Source organism: Hyposmocoma kahamanoa, unplaced genomic scaffold (genome assembly GCF_003589595.1).
Source record: "Hyposmocoma kahamanoa isolate Upper Pololo Valley unplaced genomic scaffold, ASM358959v1 62, whole genome shotgun sequence".
NCBI lineage: Eukaryota > Metazoa > Arthropoda > Insecta > Lepidoptera > Cosmopterigidae > Hyposmocoma > Hyposmocoma kahamanoa.
In genome coordinates this window covers 19,889,641-19,906,858 of record NW_020653850.1, presented here as the reverse complement: position 1 = coordinate 19,906,858, position 17,218 = coordinate 19,889,641, and the positions used below count along the sequence as shown (strand labels likewise).

Genomic DNA, 17,218 nt, shown 5'->3' with positions numbered 1-17,218 from the left:
TATATATATATATATATATATATATATATATATATATATCTAAGTCGGTTTCGACTACGACTGCTATTAGAGCTACGGTTGTTTGCTCTTTCATGTGCTCTTAGATAGCTACAGTATGCAATCTTATTGGTAAATGTTCGCAAAAAGTAGCGACACGTATAAGGACATCGTCGACGAAGTAGTAAAAGATGGCTGCAGGTGTTCTAGCTTTGAAAACATCACGTTTCGCCTCCACATATGGAGTCCACAGTCTCTGCTCCTTAAATTTTGGCACCTAAGTTTTCACAAAGTGCCTCCACCCAGAACGGCAACTCGACTGCATCTCCCACCTCGAGTGATCAATGTTGCAACTTTTCATGTGTCTTTTCAGAACATCCTCTGTGTATCTCATGAACTGGTCGCCTAGTTTCCGTTTACGTTTCTAGAGTTCAGAAAAGAAGCTTCGCTTCGGAACCCTCGATTCAGACGCGCGAGACGTGTCCACACCAACAATAGTGATAAATGGACGTACAAGGCGCCAAAAACAAGTACATTTAAATTTAGAATTTCGATTCGCTATTCGCTACACTCATATTGAATAACTTTTTTATATAAAAAGTAGACGTCAAAATTCTGCTTATCGGCTTTCGCTGTGTCCGTTATCGCGGTCTTCTCAACGATAACTGAAATGCATATGGAAACCCTCTTTAAAACTAATCATATGAGCCCAAACACAAGGTAGCCACTGTACTACACTGTCGATATTGGTACTACACTGTTCCTCACAGCTGTCTACCATTTCCATCATGAGATAAGCTCTAGACCACCATAACATTTTATTTTCATAGAAATTACATCTATATGTGAAATTTTTTAAAGTAATGTAAAGTTTTTATTCTCACTCCTTCACTATTCATGCGGTCAGATTTTGGAATGCACTTCCTTGAGAGTTAAGGAGCACTATTCATCGATTATTCCATCCATTTTATAGGTATTATATATTTATTTGTTTAAGTATTTATATAGTTTTAATAATTCAATGTTTTTGGTTTTTTTCTTATTCATAATTTTTGTTTTGTTGTGCACGTAAACCCATTATTGTAATTATGGTCTCCAGTATTTAGGTCTGCAGGAAGAAATTTCTGTTACAAATAAGCAGTACCTTTTGTTTGTGTTTTCCTTGTTACTAAATGTGTTTTCGTTTTTTTTCTGAACGATAAATAATTTAATTAAATTTTATTGAATTCGGTTAATGGAAAGTGAGTGAAATCCAACAAGCCGGAAATTTTCCCTAATTTGCCCACGTCTCAGGTGAAATATTTTCTTCAAATTTAAATGAAACGACTAATGACGATAACGACTAACTAATCACAATCGCCGGAGTAATCCCGTGAGATACACAAAAAAACAACTTTAGTAAATTGGATTGGATTATAATTTTTATCATAGAAACATACATACTTTATAACAAAATTTAAGATTGTTGTTAGAGATATTTCATTCAATTTTCTCTCCAGTGTTCCGTAATAAATACGTTAGGCTCAACTCACACTGGCGCACAGTCGAAGCGTCGACGCGTCGCGTCGCGTCCTGTTTTCCAACTACAACGCCTGGTGACGTCACTCGCATTAGTGCGCCCGGATCACAGTGTGGTCGGCGTCTGACGCCTCACTGCGCCCAGGCAACGCGCGGTTACCACGCCCTCGTGTACCTTAACAGCGAATCTGAATTCTATTTACTAGGCAACATTTAAATTCCTCTGAATAATACAACCGCGCGGGCTGCCGCATAGACCAAATTCAAGCAGCTTCGCCCGCGTGCCCGAGACGCCCATTTAAGGGGGAGCAGAGGAAAAATTCCTAATCTTCGATTTGATTTTAGAGGGGTATATCCACTTTAAAGTTAAAAATAAAATATTGTATGAGTAACTACACGATATATTCAAGCATAGACACTAATCAGAAACAAAACAATAAAGTTTCCTCGATAGATAAAAATCACGAAATGACCTCTAATTTTCACATTTTTTCGATTTATCCTCGAAATGCTACAGGTTATTAAGATAAAAATTGGATAATTAATTATATTTATGCATGATCGAGAACTGTCACTACGGATTTTTTTAATCCCTTTAGTTTTAGAGTTATTCCGCTAAAACGAATTTGGTACGCAAAATTCAACATCTCCTGTCGCATGTCACGCGAACTTCAGGCATATATTTGTTTCACAAATTTGAGCGAAGCCAACGTCAAAACTTTTTTGGCATGCTCCCTCTTAAGTAAAAAGCTTATTTTGCCATGACAGTTAGACGCACGCGGTCGCTGCGCGGCAGCAACGCAAACTCCGCTCGGCGACCGCGCGGCGGCCACGCGGTGTGAAATTCGTGTCGAATAAATGGGCCCTTACAATAAGAGAGTATACTTTATTTCTAAAAGGCTTTGTGTTTAAGTATCTGTCGTCTACCGCGCATGCTTAAAAAACCTACGCAACCACAATACCATTTCGCCTTAACTTAAATCACCATTAGAATTGGAACCAACATAGCCATATTATCACTAATTTTCCAAAAAAATTCAAATAGTGGAAATTCTTCCGAAAATTTCTGAAAAATTAGAAAAATATAATTCGAAGACTCATATTTTTATTTATTTTTTTTATAACGCACACATGGGAAACCCTGAGTCGCGGGTGCCATGGACACGGTCATACACAAATTACACCCAAACTCGAAGAGATAAATAAATGTAGGCTACACCAATATTTCTCCCAGCCCGGGAATCGACCTCGGGACCTCGGTGTGGCAGACCAGCATGGTAACCGTTAGACCATGGAAGCAGTTCACGTTATATTATGTTACGTTTAGAATCTTTTGAAGTTTTGTTTAACGTTAATTATAAAATAAAATTGTATAGGTAAAAACAAGTTACAGTAAAACAAGATTTAAAATGACAGGACAAAGACAAAAAAAGAATCATAGGAAAAAAATTTTTTTTGGAATTCCATAATTTCGTCCAACTTTTGACAAGTGTCTGTCAAATGGGAAAAAATATAGGAAAAATATGTATTTTTCTGAAACATGAATTTTTCAAAATGGAAATTTTTCCATGACCCAACACTAATTATCGTAGAACCGAGAAAACGCCCCTTTCTCGACCTCATAAATAAATATATTATAAGTAATTCAAAATAAAATTATTAACATAACGAATTTATTTCGAAAATAGTAAGTTACTTTATTTCTATTCCATACATAATACAATAGTCAACAAAATATTCACGTTTAACAGATAATAAATACCAATTGTTAAATAAATTGCAAGTTTCTACAGTGCAATGCATGTGCATTGTTTGTTTAGCTTATTGTCTCTTAAAATGTAAGTATTAAAAGGTTTACAATATTTTTATGACACAAGTCTTATTATGCTCGCAACAGAGTAAAAAAGCAAGGTTTTTTAATATTTACTGTTTTTAACAAAAAATAACATCTTTATAGCCAATCAGTGTAAAAATTATACTTGTTGTATTGGTGCGAAATTTGAGCTTATTAAGTTCGTTAAAATAAACAACATTTACAGGTATGTATTATATAACATTATGCAAACTCACAGCTTGCATTCTCATTTCGAATTGAAAGTCGCATTTTGGTCAGTTATCTTTTGTTTCTCATTGGTCAGATAACCTTGTTCGCTCATTCAATCAGTTTTCTTTTGCTTCACCAGGAGCACCAATCAGAAACCAACGTGTGCGCGCCTTTACAGCGGTATTGCGAACTAGGCGTTTCTTATCGTCTAAAGCTGGTGCAAGGTCGAATAGGACGTCTTGTTTGTAAGGTAGTAGGTATATCGTGCGGTAGCAGTTGGCAATCTCGTATAGACATTGTAGGCTTTTTATTCGAATATCCTGAAACAACAAATACAATATAAAATTGACGACTAGTTAACAAAGACGTTAGCAAATAAACGATAAGTTACCTTTTATCAATAGCTTCGTATCAGTTTCGCATATTAAGTACCGACCACAGAAAAGGTTCGTCATACTTTTTTAAAGGATATTCATAGTAATGTAATGTAGTACAATGCTTCTGTTTTCTCAATGTCCCTAGGTAAACTTCGTGTATCGGCTGTCGTCGGATTTTATTCAGTTACCCTTTGCCTTTGGTACGGACGGGATGCTTTCAGTCGACTTAGAAGTATATAGAGTTGCTATTACACTTTTTATTTATTATACAATGGGAGGAAAGCCGCTAAAGTCACAGGCACGACAAATAGTTTACAGCGTGTACTTGTATTTTTTACAAGAAGCCGATACGTTCAAAAAAGACAATGGTTATTTTCAAAAGATCCAAAAACGTGTTTCTGTAGCTTGTGGTGTTTCAATCGAACAGTAAAGAATCTTTTAAAATAATATGATTAAAAAGATAAATCAGTTCCTTTTGAATCACTCTGTGAACTGTACATGGACAATTTTATAATAAATACCTGTTCGAGCAGCGCGGAAAGTGATATTCCATCGATGGCGAACATAGCTATGTGCGATGAAGAAATGCGTTCAGATACGGACTGAATTGAAATTACTCGTATTAATAACCAGAAAAAAGAATTTTTAGTTATATAAAAGAAGCACACTTTACTTACTTTATACTTTTTGTTAACTTGCTTATTTACATGGAGTAAATGTTATTAACAATAGAGAAATAGTTTTACAGCTCTATATAGTTCCCACGGAAATCAAAACAACAATAAAGTACACACGCCAGCACATCAAGCTACACATTGACGTATACTGTTCCGTTGCACTGGAGGCCATTTTCGAACAAAAAATTGTAGTTTGATGTGCCGTTGTCCGTACATTGTTCAAAATTCAAATTATTATAGTAAAATCTAAATACGTTAAATGTAATAGTTAATGGGCATGGAAATTAATATTCGTGTGCATTCGGAAATCCGATTATTGCCGAGGGACATTGGGAAAATAGAAGCACTGTACGTATGTTTTTTTTTGACACTGACACTTTGCAGTTGGCCACTGATGGCTTTGAATGCGCCATCCATCGAGTTGCGCCAAGAGACAAAGGGGCAAGTTGAAGACTCTTAACCTCTTTAAAAACCTTGTCTCAGGACGCTTCTGAAGACTTCAACATGTTTAGGACAAGCAAAATTTACAGAATATAGTGGCAGCACATTCCATATGGCTTATAAACAATTTACCGGTTTTTTTTTATCTTTCAGGTGTACATATAAGACAAATGACATTTTTTTACACCTAGTGATATTCAAATTCTGTTTTTTAAATATTCATATTTTGTGTTATTTTTTCCTGTAAGTCAATCTGATAATTGTATAGAGAAAGAATTTATATTGACAAAAATTTTATGGTTAAGCTTTAGTGTTTGTTATCTTCAGTAAGATCACCATAGTTCACTTTATTTGAGGCATTTTTACCTACATTAGACAGTCACAAATTTGCTACACCGGACCAGAAATTATTTACAGTGTAAAAGCCATTGACCTACCAACAAATGGACGTCGGGTTCGCGCTAACAAGTGTCCGCACCGACAGGGCATTAAGATCGCATACAGAGCGTCAATCGCGTAACAGTCTTCGTTTGTTCGACTGACAGAGCGATTGTCAATCATGACATTGAGAACGATGGCCCTAATTTCGTCTCTATTTCTGGTTATATACTCAATGTCAGAATATATTAATTAGGTCATGGTCAATATTTGAATAATATTACAAGGAAAAAACTAACTTCTTATATTTCATATTATACAAGAGGATTTAATTGATATCCACGGCCATTTATATAATATAAACTCCTACCAGGCTATTGATCAGCGTCATCTAGATCTAAGACGGAATTTTGACCTTTATCAGTTACGATCTGCAGTATGGAGATTAACAATCCTCTTCATGACATTATAATGCACTTACCATGGACTCAACATATTGAGATAGTTTTACCAATCTAGGCAGAACAGTTTGTAGGCTGGACGCGACTATGCTGTTTGTTTTCACGAAGTAGGTGAGGATATCAACCATAACCAGGAGCAACTCTTTATTGCCATACACAAGAGAGTCGATTACCAGAGGTACGATCTGAAATTATAAGACATTATCCATGAATTGTAATTATAATATCACAGTTCTGTACTTCGGAAGTAACGAGCTGTATACAACTGTAAGGTGCCGCGCGAACGTGTGTCTTGTGTTGAATACAAGTAACCGGAACTAGAAGTGAATATTCTTATACATGTTGCGGTTACGGCAATCGGCGACAGTGTCCGACTGCAGCAACTGGCAACTTTGTCGATTTCATACCAATTGTATGAAAATAGAACATTCGGTTCTATTTGCCGGTTATTTGTATCCAACACACGTTGGCGCGGCGCCTTATGAATGTACAGGACAGACAATATAGTGTCAAAATTTGTGCTGTTCGGATTTTAATTTAGTATAAGTGCAAGGTAAAGCTTTTTGTTCTAAAATTTATATTAAGTATCGTCACTTTAAAAATAATACAGCGCGCTTTATAATAGGCGGGAAAATTTGAAGTTTATAATTATGAAAAACGACCAGAATTGTAGAATCGTGTATTATTTCATCATGATAATTATTTTAGAATTTTAGAATTAATAGTTTCTACCAAGATCATTGACATTATTTAACCAATTTAATGATGCCAGTCGAATAGATCTTTTCTCTAACAGCGTTAAGAATATAAAAACTATTATGACTTATAAAATTACTTCTTATCAAGTACTGATAAGAAGGCCTATGTTCAGCAGTGGACTCTTCCTGCTCTGATATGATGATGATGATGATGATGCAGTACGGATAAAGCGATTGTTGTGTTCTCATTGATATGTTAGTTTGTATTATTGTAATAAATGTTATTTTCTTATTTACACGCATCGAGTATAACCAGAAATAGAGACGAAATGTAATTTAATTTGTTTGAAAACTATTCTACCATATCATTACTGTGACAACTGCGCTCCGATTGGCCAGCCCGAGTTCGAAACAATTGACGGGTGTCGTCAACTGTTTCACTTCAAATCGACCAGCTAACTTGAGCTTTGCTATAATGGACGAAAATTGCAAAATTACATATTTAATATTTAATTACCGATGAAATGTGATTTCGTTTGTTTTGTAATTAGATGTTTTGCAGTTTTTCCCACACCACCGAATAGAACAGCACGGCATTGTTAGAGATATTATCTTTATTACAATAAATACAGAATATTTTTTGGAATATGAGGAGACGTACACACAGATCAGTAGTTGGTCTGTTTATATTTATAAGAGCTGTATTGCTAATGTGTTACCAGGAATATATGGCCCTTATTTCGTCTTATTTCTATTTCTGGTTATATACTCGATGTTTTCACGAGTGTGCCTTTATTTGGCATCTAATTAGTCATATTTAAATCCATGTTTTAAAAGCACCTGTAAGCTCTCCTAATACAATAAAATAAAATACATAATATAATGTCATGCCACACATTTTTCCAATGCCGTCAAAAACTATTGCAGTACACTATTACAGGTGAATGGAAGAAAATGGAAGCGTCGAATTTGCGAAAGATGAGTAAATATATTATAGAATTACTTTTTAGCATCAATCAAAATTTACTTTAACAGACGAAATAAAAAAGACAAATAAGAACCTTTTCAACTTCATCATTAAGCACAGTCTTCGGAGTTTTAGCTAAAATATAAGCCCAACTCAGCATGTAACTTTCCTTAATTTCTTCCTTTACAATAAAACATTCTGCCAATTTAGAAAATGATTGGAACATCCTTTGTTTGTATAGGAGACTGACGCGACAGTGATGCCTTGGTGTTAAATAGTCCGGTGAGTCAGTCATTATGACATGTAATGCCTCAGCTGCGTCACGAGAGTAATCTGGGCTAGATAGTGCCACTAATATCTGGAAATGAAGATCTGTATTAATAAACTACTGAAAACGGAAATTAATGTACGTTACTAAGAATTACTAAAACCAAACACGAACGAAACATTAAAAACACAAGAGTTTACAGAGTCAAGTCGCTAGAGGCGTAAATATACATATGGTTATTTGTATAGCGCCCCTTACGACCAGAAGAACTACAATTTGCTATGTACATACATGTTACGCAGATGGAACAACGATCAAATACTTATTCTTAAAAATATCACTCATTTTATGAATAATATTTTTTTACGAAAAATAGTTATAAAAATTAAACCTGGGCTTTTTTTATTGTCCCAAGTCACAAATTTAATGCTATTTATTATACAGGGTGTAAATTTGAGACGGGGCAGCAAGGCCAGCTATCTTAATCGTTGCAGTTGCAGGAACACGGTTCTAGAAGACTATCCAAGAATTTTGAAGATATTTAGATCGGCAATCACAGATTTTGAAAAAATGGTACAGTCAGCAAGATAAAAGGCAATTTTTACAAAAAAATTTTTTTATGCCATTCGATTTGGTCTCTGGTAAGGATCAATAGTCTCTACGGAACCAACTGACGTAACAGTACTCTAAATGTCAGAAATCGCAAAAAAACTTTTTATCATACATTTTGTAGGGACCTATTTAGTAATCAGTTATTCTGGAAACTAACAATAAGGAAACTAACAAATTGACAACGTATTACGTATTTCAACATAAAAACAATAACGAAAAACAAAATAACATAAAAAGTCTATGATAGTAAGTGCCCGAATTGATTGCCGCCTCGGCGGATGCATCGGTTCGCTTTCTTCCGCAAAGAGCAAGTAGCGGCTGAAATTCTATTCAGATGGATTCTATTGAAAATTGCTGCAAGTGCGTTTTTCAATTATTGAACACTGTTGTATTTTTTTATAAATTTAATTTTTTACATAGCCCCAAAGAAAAAATCAAGGGGCGTCAGATCAGGACTGCGCGGTGGCCATTTGATAGGACCATGTGTTCCAATTAATTTGTTTCCACACTTAAGAACATTTTGATTAAAAATCGTCTTAAAAGTGACAATTCTCTATTAACAAAGCTATTCCAAATTAAAAAAATAGTGATATGATTATAATTTAGTTTTACTTAAGTCTTATTTGTAGAGTAGTGGCTAGTTTCGTTTCTAACAAAAAAATTTCATTTAAAATGTGTGGTAGAAGATTTTTTGCGATTTCTGCCATTTCGAGTACTCTTACCACAGTTAGTCCCGTAGAGACTATTGATCCTTACCAGAGACCGGATCGAATGGCATAAAAAAAAGTTTTGTAAAAATTGCCTTTTATCTTGCTAACTGTACCATTTTTCAAAATCTGTGAATGCCAATCAAAATATCTTCAAAATTCATAGATAGTCTTATAGGACCGTTTTCCTGTAACCACAACGATTAAGGTAGTTGGCCTTGCTGCCCGGTCTCAAATTTACACCCTGTTCTCCCTCTTCTGCAATAATATTTGTTGATATTTAAAATTTGTTATTTACAATATTTAAACCTATCGTGAAACAAAATCTTTGTACACGTTGTAGTGAATAAAGTTGTCTTCAAGTGCTTCCTTTGTGTCGAAGTAGTATACTAATTGTTTCCTCTCAATTAGAATAAAGTTGTACACAATTTACATTCTTTCCATTGGAATAATTACATATGTGTATGTATAATTTAACATCAAAAATTCAATAAAATAAAAATCTCACCTTTTGCAACCAAAACAAAAACAAGTCGCTTCCTCTCATAACCAATGCTTTTGCAATCCAAGCATACAAAAGTGTCAATTTCGTACATAGATTCTGATTATTGGTAGGGCACATAGACAGATATTTCTTTAGCTCATCGTACAACAATTCAAACTTCGGTCCATACTCAGCTTTATTCAAAAAATGCGCACACAATCCACAAGCTTTGGTTCTTATAATCTCGTTATCACTCATCACCGCGAAATCTAATGTCGTAGACAATACAATTTGAAAAGTGTCATCAAAGACGCTATGATCCACTGAACTGTAGAGACTCTCTAAAATAAAGAGATATTTCTCATTCTGTTTACATTTTTCTAAGACTGATGGTGCATGTTTACACAACATTTGCTGCTGTTTCTCTCGAGGCAAACTGCTCATAGTATGTGATATTAATTGATAACCATGAGACAATTTATCGTGAGATATATCTTGTATTTCTCTAAAAATCCAAGCAAGAACAGAATCAATAAGACTATGATCACTCTCTATTTGAGCAACTTTATGTTCTGAAAATAAATTGCTATTTGATATTGACTCACTCAAAGCTTCTACAACTCTAGCCACTGAGCATTTTAGACCAGCTTCGTCCTGGCTGTTGGTAACAACTTTCAACATTTCCTCTATAATAATTTTAGTGAAATCGTCTATACTGGCCAAGTTTGATAACAATAACAAACGTTTCTCTACTGCCTTTTTCTCACAGAGAACGCTGTTTAAATGACATTTGCCTTTAACCACTAAACTCATAGTTAATTCAGGATATTTTCTTGCTATTACGTGAACCGTTTCAACGCTTATACTCAACAAGTCACTTTCATGAGAATATTGAACGTTATGGATTAGAACTTCAACAAAAGGCAAAACCAGGTCACTTTGCAATTCATTTATGACTTTAATCAAAAGTTTAAAGCCAGCTATTTGGAACTCTTTCACTGGCATGCTCACTGCATTCAAACAATGCTGAGGGATTGCTCCAATCTGTTCTTTAATCATGTGCAAGATATCCCAATGTTTCGCAACTGCATATAAGTCTCCTAAAAATTCCAAACAGCCAATTTGTAGACGTTGCGAAGAGTTGAAGTCGCTAAATGTCATTGCAGCTGGTATCATTGCTGCTGCTATTATGACACAGGCTTCTTTAGCGGCATTGGCTGTTGTTAACAAAACTCTTACTGCTTGGAGAAACTGTATTGCAGTTGTAGACTCTGCTATACGTGTCTGTATTGATATAAGTATTCCTTTGACGAAACTTTCAAAACCTTGATCTGTGTTAACAGTGATGGACAGTTTTGTTACTAGAGCGGACAATGCTTTGTGTGCAGCCATGTTTAGTTCATCATCAGTCTTTTGGAATATTTCTCGTTGGATTGATGTCCATAATGTTCTCAGGAATGGTGCATAGCTATCTGCTTTGAAGGTTCTGCAGCTTTCAGTCTGGAAATCATACAACAATATAATATTAAAAATGTTGACATGAAAGTGAAAGAAGTCCTATGTGTCAAGTAATAGTTGATACACAGAATAAATGATTCACTTATTAATCTACAAAATTTACGAATAGTACCCATGCATTATGTGCATTCACATCAGTGTCTTTTTTTATAATATCAAGTGATGGGACGAACAAGTTGTGCGCCTGATGGTAAGCTACACGCCTGTCCATAACGGTTGCAGTGCCACTCAGAGCTTCAAATCGCAAAGATCTGAGGGGCACTGCCACTGCGCCGGTCGCCCTGAGACATAAGTTGACATGTCCCGTGTGCCTGTAATTTCACCAGCACCCTTACCCTTCAAAAACCGGAACACAGTAATGGTAACACTACTGCTTGGCGACAGAAATAGGTAAGGTGACAGTACTTCCTTAGACGAACTCTTTCACAAGGAGCTCTACTGCTACTAGTCTTGTGATGACCCTGATCAGCTGTGAGAGACTATTTGTATCCAACACAGCGCCTCTTTAGTATTCGTAGGCGTTAGGCAGGTCTACGGATTACACTTCTATACAAAATAAAACGATTATATGCCACAAAAAAAAACGATTATTTCAAAGACAAAAACTTAGTAACTTAAATCAAATTATATTTAATAGGTACAACTACGTAGCAAGGAATGCTGTGCAGAATTGGTTTACACAGCACAGGGGCCTTACCGTGAATTTTTATGATTCCGTTTAGGACCTAAAATGAATTGTCGTGAGACAGCGCTACATGAAGTGTATATCACCTTCCCGCTTTTCTGTCGTTACGAACCTAAACTGAACTGTAATGAGTTCATGGTAAGGCCCCAGATCTTCAGTCAGGGCATCCCTTGCAGAACTAATACCCAACCAACAAAATGTTTTACAATATCAGCAATGATATTGTAAAAGTTATAATGACATACTTAAATCAAGTAACTATAACAACATGATCACAATAGAAAAGTTCATGGTTGCAGTGATGAGGGGCTGCATATGCTCCGAATGAAGCTACCCTAATAATAACTATAAAATCAACTGTCATGAGAACTTACCAAAAGTTGCAAAGAATCCAGTTTTGCCAACCGCAAATGGGAGTCTAACTTCTCAATTAATAACACCATACATAGTTCTCCAAACTCTGGAATAGCGCATAAACAAGGGCACAGCGCGTTTGCTAACTCCTGTCTAGTCACGGCTTCGGGATCATTGGGCGAGGGATGGAAGTCAATAGGATAGTAACAAGATATAACTTCAAACATCTCTTCATTTAAGTGCCCAAGCGGAACTTCCGACAGAAACATTGGCAGAAAATTAAAGAGGAACAGTAAATTGCGGGGATCTCTTTCACCATCTATTGATGATATCGTGCCATAGACAAAGTCTGTTCCCAAAGATTTCAAGTCTGAAATTAAGATGGTAATATTATTTCAATATGTAAGACAGCAAAAAAGACACCTGAGTAGTTCACAAGAGTAAAACCATAGCATAATAAGACAAGTATAATACTGAAAGGCGCGTAGGGACGACCAGTGTTATGTAATGCGAGTGTGTCGCGAGATTATGGGAATATGTCGCGTCGCGAGATTATTATAATAAGCAGACGCACACATATACGAGTCGCGCTGTTACTTTGTACTGAGTTACCATACTTCTCTAATTTTACTATATTTTAGCCTTTACTAGTTCTTCTTTATAAATGTCTCACAAGAGCAGAATATCATATTTTCAATTCTTGTAATAATAAGTTGTTTATTTTTGTGTCTTTTACATATCTTTTTATTTATTCATGAAAAGTTTAATAGTAGAAATTGCTTGCAGTGATAATGGCAGCCTTTACTAGTTCTTCTTTGCATATGTCTCACTATAGTCCATTTGTTTAGGTACTTAACTAAATGTAAACAATCTTGATACATCTTTTTATTGAAACACATGCTTTACAAATCAATAGGTATAAAAATAGGCATGCAATTTCATATGAAGCTAAGTATTTGTATTTTGTATTTGAAGGTAAGTGAAAATCATTTTATAAATGTATATTTCATTAAATAGACATCTCAAGATTGTTTACATTTAGTTAAGTACCTAAACAGATGGACTATAGAACAGTATTTCATATACATTAACTTAATGCAATAATTCCTAACAAGTGTAATATTTTATGTACCTACATTCAATTCATGTAATAATTCCTATTGTTAGTATTTTTTCTACTTTTCTTTACTTAAAATTTACATTAAACATTATAATTTTAGTGTTAACTACATTAGTAATATCGTGTCATCTCATCTTAAAAAAGCAGTTCCTACTGAAAACCAGCATTACAGCAGGCAAGCTTTGACATGACATGCTGTGTTGGATCCGTTTCAGCTTATAGGTATATGTAATCATTAATTTGCTATATTTTGTTGTTTGAGTCTTTATAGGCTGAATAAACATTTCTTTCTTTCTTTCTTTCTTACTATAACAATTATATTTATTTATGTAGCATTATTACATTCTAGTTCCCTAAATGTGTGCAAAAGTTGGAGGCAGGTTCAAAATCAGTGCTGAGCGAGTTATTGGCAGAATGCTGAGACTGTCCTATGTTGATAATTTTACTACAATGTGAAAAATAATACTTACAACCAGAATTTTTTTCAAACAATTTTTTTATGATCAGATAAATGTGATATCTGTCCTGTCTCACTTGAGACTGACATGGAACTTCTCTAAACAATAATATGAAAAATTCTTCACAATTCTCTATGCTGTAATTTTTCATATCAATAATTGATAAGTACCCCTCTAACACAGCCGGTATTACTCTGTGATTGTCTTTCAATCGATCGGCATAGAATTTTGCAATAAATCTTACTTCAGTCTCTGTTAAAAGATTGTTTGGTAGTTGTTTCAGAAGTTTTGTAAAAAAGGACATCCCTTTTTCACGGCTTTCTGGCTCTTTATGGATTAGCACTCCACCTAAATTCTCTATAATTGTTAGCAGGTTGATATGGTTGGCCGTGATATCTGAAATAAAAATAACAGTATTATAATTATTCTAGCAATATATTATGTTAGGTTAAATTACAATTAAATAGGTATTTGCATGCCTACCTATTAACTTGTATGTGTTAAGTAGAAATAAACTACTGAATAAAGCCACCACCATGTTGCATAATAATGCAACATTATGTCATTATGATGTCATAAACATCCTCACAATTAATTATTACGTTATAATATTTGAAAGATTTAAAATTTTTTAAATTTAAATTAAGCAATTAACATTACTTATTTGTCATTGGTGTTGATACTAAAATAATATCAATATTTTCAGGTATCCATTGTGACTCTGCAATCCATGGTTGAGAGTCTATAGCAACACTAATATTCCAGGATACAAATACAAAACCAACTTAGTTCTAGAGTAAGTTCTTATTAGAAGGTACTGGAGGAGAATGAGAAATAGTTTGTAATAATAGCAGTTCATGAAATAGGTCCCTTGGTAATACTACACCATCAAGTATATAACCAGAAATAGAGATGAAATAAGGGCCATATATTCCTGGTCACACATTAGCGATACAACTCTTATAAATATCAACTCTCATTTGCACTGAAATATAGACAGGCCAACTACTGACCTGTGTGTATGTCTCCGCATATCCAAAAAAAACTTCTGTATTTATTGTAACAAAGATAATATCTATAACAATGCCGTGCTGTACTAATTGGTGGTGTGGGCAAAACACCAAAACATCTAATTACAAATCAAACGGAATCACATTGCATTGGTAATTAAATATTAAATATTTAATTTTGCAATTTTCATCCATTATAGCAAAGCTCAAGTTAACTGGTCGATTTGAAGTGAAACCGTTAACGACACCCGTCAATTGTTTCGAACTCGGGCTAGCCAGTCGGAGCACAGTTGTCACAGTAATGATATGACAAAATAGTTCTCAAACAAATTAAATGACATTTCGTCTCTATTTCTGGTTATATACAATAATTTAAAACATGATAACTATGTATGGATCAGCTTAAAGATGTTTTTGATATTCACTCTTGACATAATGTGAAAAAGATTATTTTCAAGTTCATCTCGAGGAAGGTCTTAAATCATCAGCATCAAACTGGCATTTTGCATCATTAAATTAAACTGATAGTGTAATCATTTTAGATGAAACCCTAACTTGTTAGGACCATTACAATAGTTCCAATGAAATGGCAAAACCAGATTCAAAATCTGAAACTAAAAATGAAATTGAACTTCTGATAATGATAATGAAGTGGTACTCCACACTTACCCTAGCAGTGAGTTAGTGTGGACAACCACTGAACCGAGGTACAAAGATCGACAAAAGTTTAGAGCGGAGACATGATCGTCGGGCAAACGACACGTTGTTGTAAAATGTAATGAGAAAATTATTTTATGCTCTATTTATGGCATAATTGAAGTACAGTTACCACAACACGCGAGGTTATATAAAATAGAAATGTAAAAAACTTACCAGCTACAATAGTTTGGATTTCGTCGGTAATGCCATCGTTAGCTATTATTCGGTCAGACAGCAATGAAGAATACCACGGTGATTCAGATTCCATTCTGATAGTTTGTGAAATTTGTAATACAAGTTATACTGTCTTGTAAAATTCCAAACTTGTTAGCGGCAGTGTTTTACTTACAAATCTAACATTAATAAAAAATTGTGTTTCTGTGTGTCATACATGGCTCTAAGTACGAACAATTTAGATAAAAAAAGGCAAAGATATACAACAAGAGAAGAAACGTATGAAACGTATGAGAAAATATTTTTTTGAAGTTTTTTTTTTTTAATACATACGTTACCTCAGCAGAAACCGCCCATCTATACATACAGTTACACGCTATCGCGCTATACATTTACACTAGCACAGAATACTATATTCACAAGGAATACATTGCAGATAAAGTGTGTAGTGTAACTAGTGTATCCCAAGCATATAGGTTGGAAATGGAATTAATTAAATGAAATCAACACCGATTTTCTTCCAACTTTGGCCAAATTCGTTGATTTTTTTTTCTTCTTCTTTCCATAAAGGAAAAGGCAAAGGTTTTACACCATACAGCAAAGTCTTGGTACATTATTCTCCAAATTTCGTTGATTCATTTTTGACCAACCAAAGAAGACGGAAAATTCACGAAGACTTGGCTGTATGATTTCAAACCTTTACCTTATCCTTCCTGTACGGAAAAAAAACAACAAAGAAGACCACAAACCAAGAAGAACGCAACCACAAATTAGAAAGATATAACGCTAACGCAACGTAATAGAAGAAGACGGCAACACGAGTGACAATTGTGCAATAATTTTAAATTACACTTTGTGTGTAATACTAAAATAATTTAAATTAGGGCATCATTAAATTCCTAATTTACAATGTCGCACAAAAATTTAATCGATTTCGTTGTGAAATATCATAAACCACGCTTGTTAAATAACCTAGTGTTTTTCCCGAGTAATGGAAACTCTTATTTTGGAAGACGATTTGTGGTTCCACCCGCTCCACTATGTACTTCAACACCGAAAATAATGTCGCCAAGAAGTTTCAGCTCCACTTCGACAAAATTCAACGAAGTTCCGGCTAGTGCACAGACGTTGAAAGGGAAATTTCAACTAATGTTTACATGCAAAAAATGTGACACAAGAAACTCCAAGTTTATTACAAAACTTGCTTACTACAAGGGCGTCGTAATAGTTATTTGTGATGGCTGTGAAAATAAGCACTTGATTGCTGACAATTTAAATTGGTTTTCGGACATGAATGGGAAGAAAAACATAGAAGATATAATGGCGGAAAAAGGAGAAACTGTACAGAAAATCATGTCTCCAGATCTTGAATTTATTGCCAACGAATTAGCCAGAAATGTGGCAAAACAAGAAGAAAGTGTTTTATTAAATTGATAATACTTAGCTATTTTTGCATTTAATATATTTTATAATAATGTACAGTGCTTCTATTTTCGGCAATCATCGGATTTCCGAATGCACATGAATATTAATTTCCATGACCATTAATTATTAGCTTTAAAATGTATAAT

The 17,218-nt window shown here is 34.5% G+C and overlaps 1 protein-coding gene across 2 annotated transcripts; it reads right to left on the bottom strand.

The window, feature by feature from the left end:
- Positions 1 to 3,297: 3,297 nt before the first annotated feature.
- LOC113229454 (MMS19 nucleotide excision repair protein homolog) lies at positions 3,298 to 15,892 on the bottom strand. Of its 2 annotated transcripts, XM_026463049.1 has the most exons (7): positions 15,648 to 15,892; positions 13,777 to 14,160; positions 12,207 to 12,556; positions 9,654 to 11,129; positions 7,653 to 7,916; positions 5,914 to 6,078; positions 3,298 to 3,879 (listed from the first exon to the last, which is right to left on the bottom strand). In XM_026463049.1, the coding sequence occupies exons 1-7, from the start codon at positions 15,739 to 15,741 to the stop codon at positions 3,676 to 3,678; spliced, it is 2,937 nt and encodes a 978-aa protein (XP_026318834.1). In that variant the 5' UTR covers positions 15,742 to 15,892; the 3' UTR covers positions 3,298 to 3,675. The 2 variants fall into 2 exon arrangements, with proteins under 2 accessions (XP_026318834.1, XP_026318835.1); XM_026463050.1 differs by lacking the exon at positions 15,648 to 15,892 and having other exon boundaries at positions 3,299 to 3,879; positions 14,009 to 14,076.
- Positions 15,893 to 17,218: the final 1,326 nt, after the last annotated feature.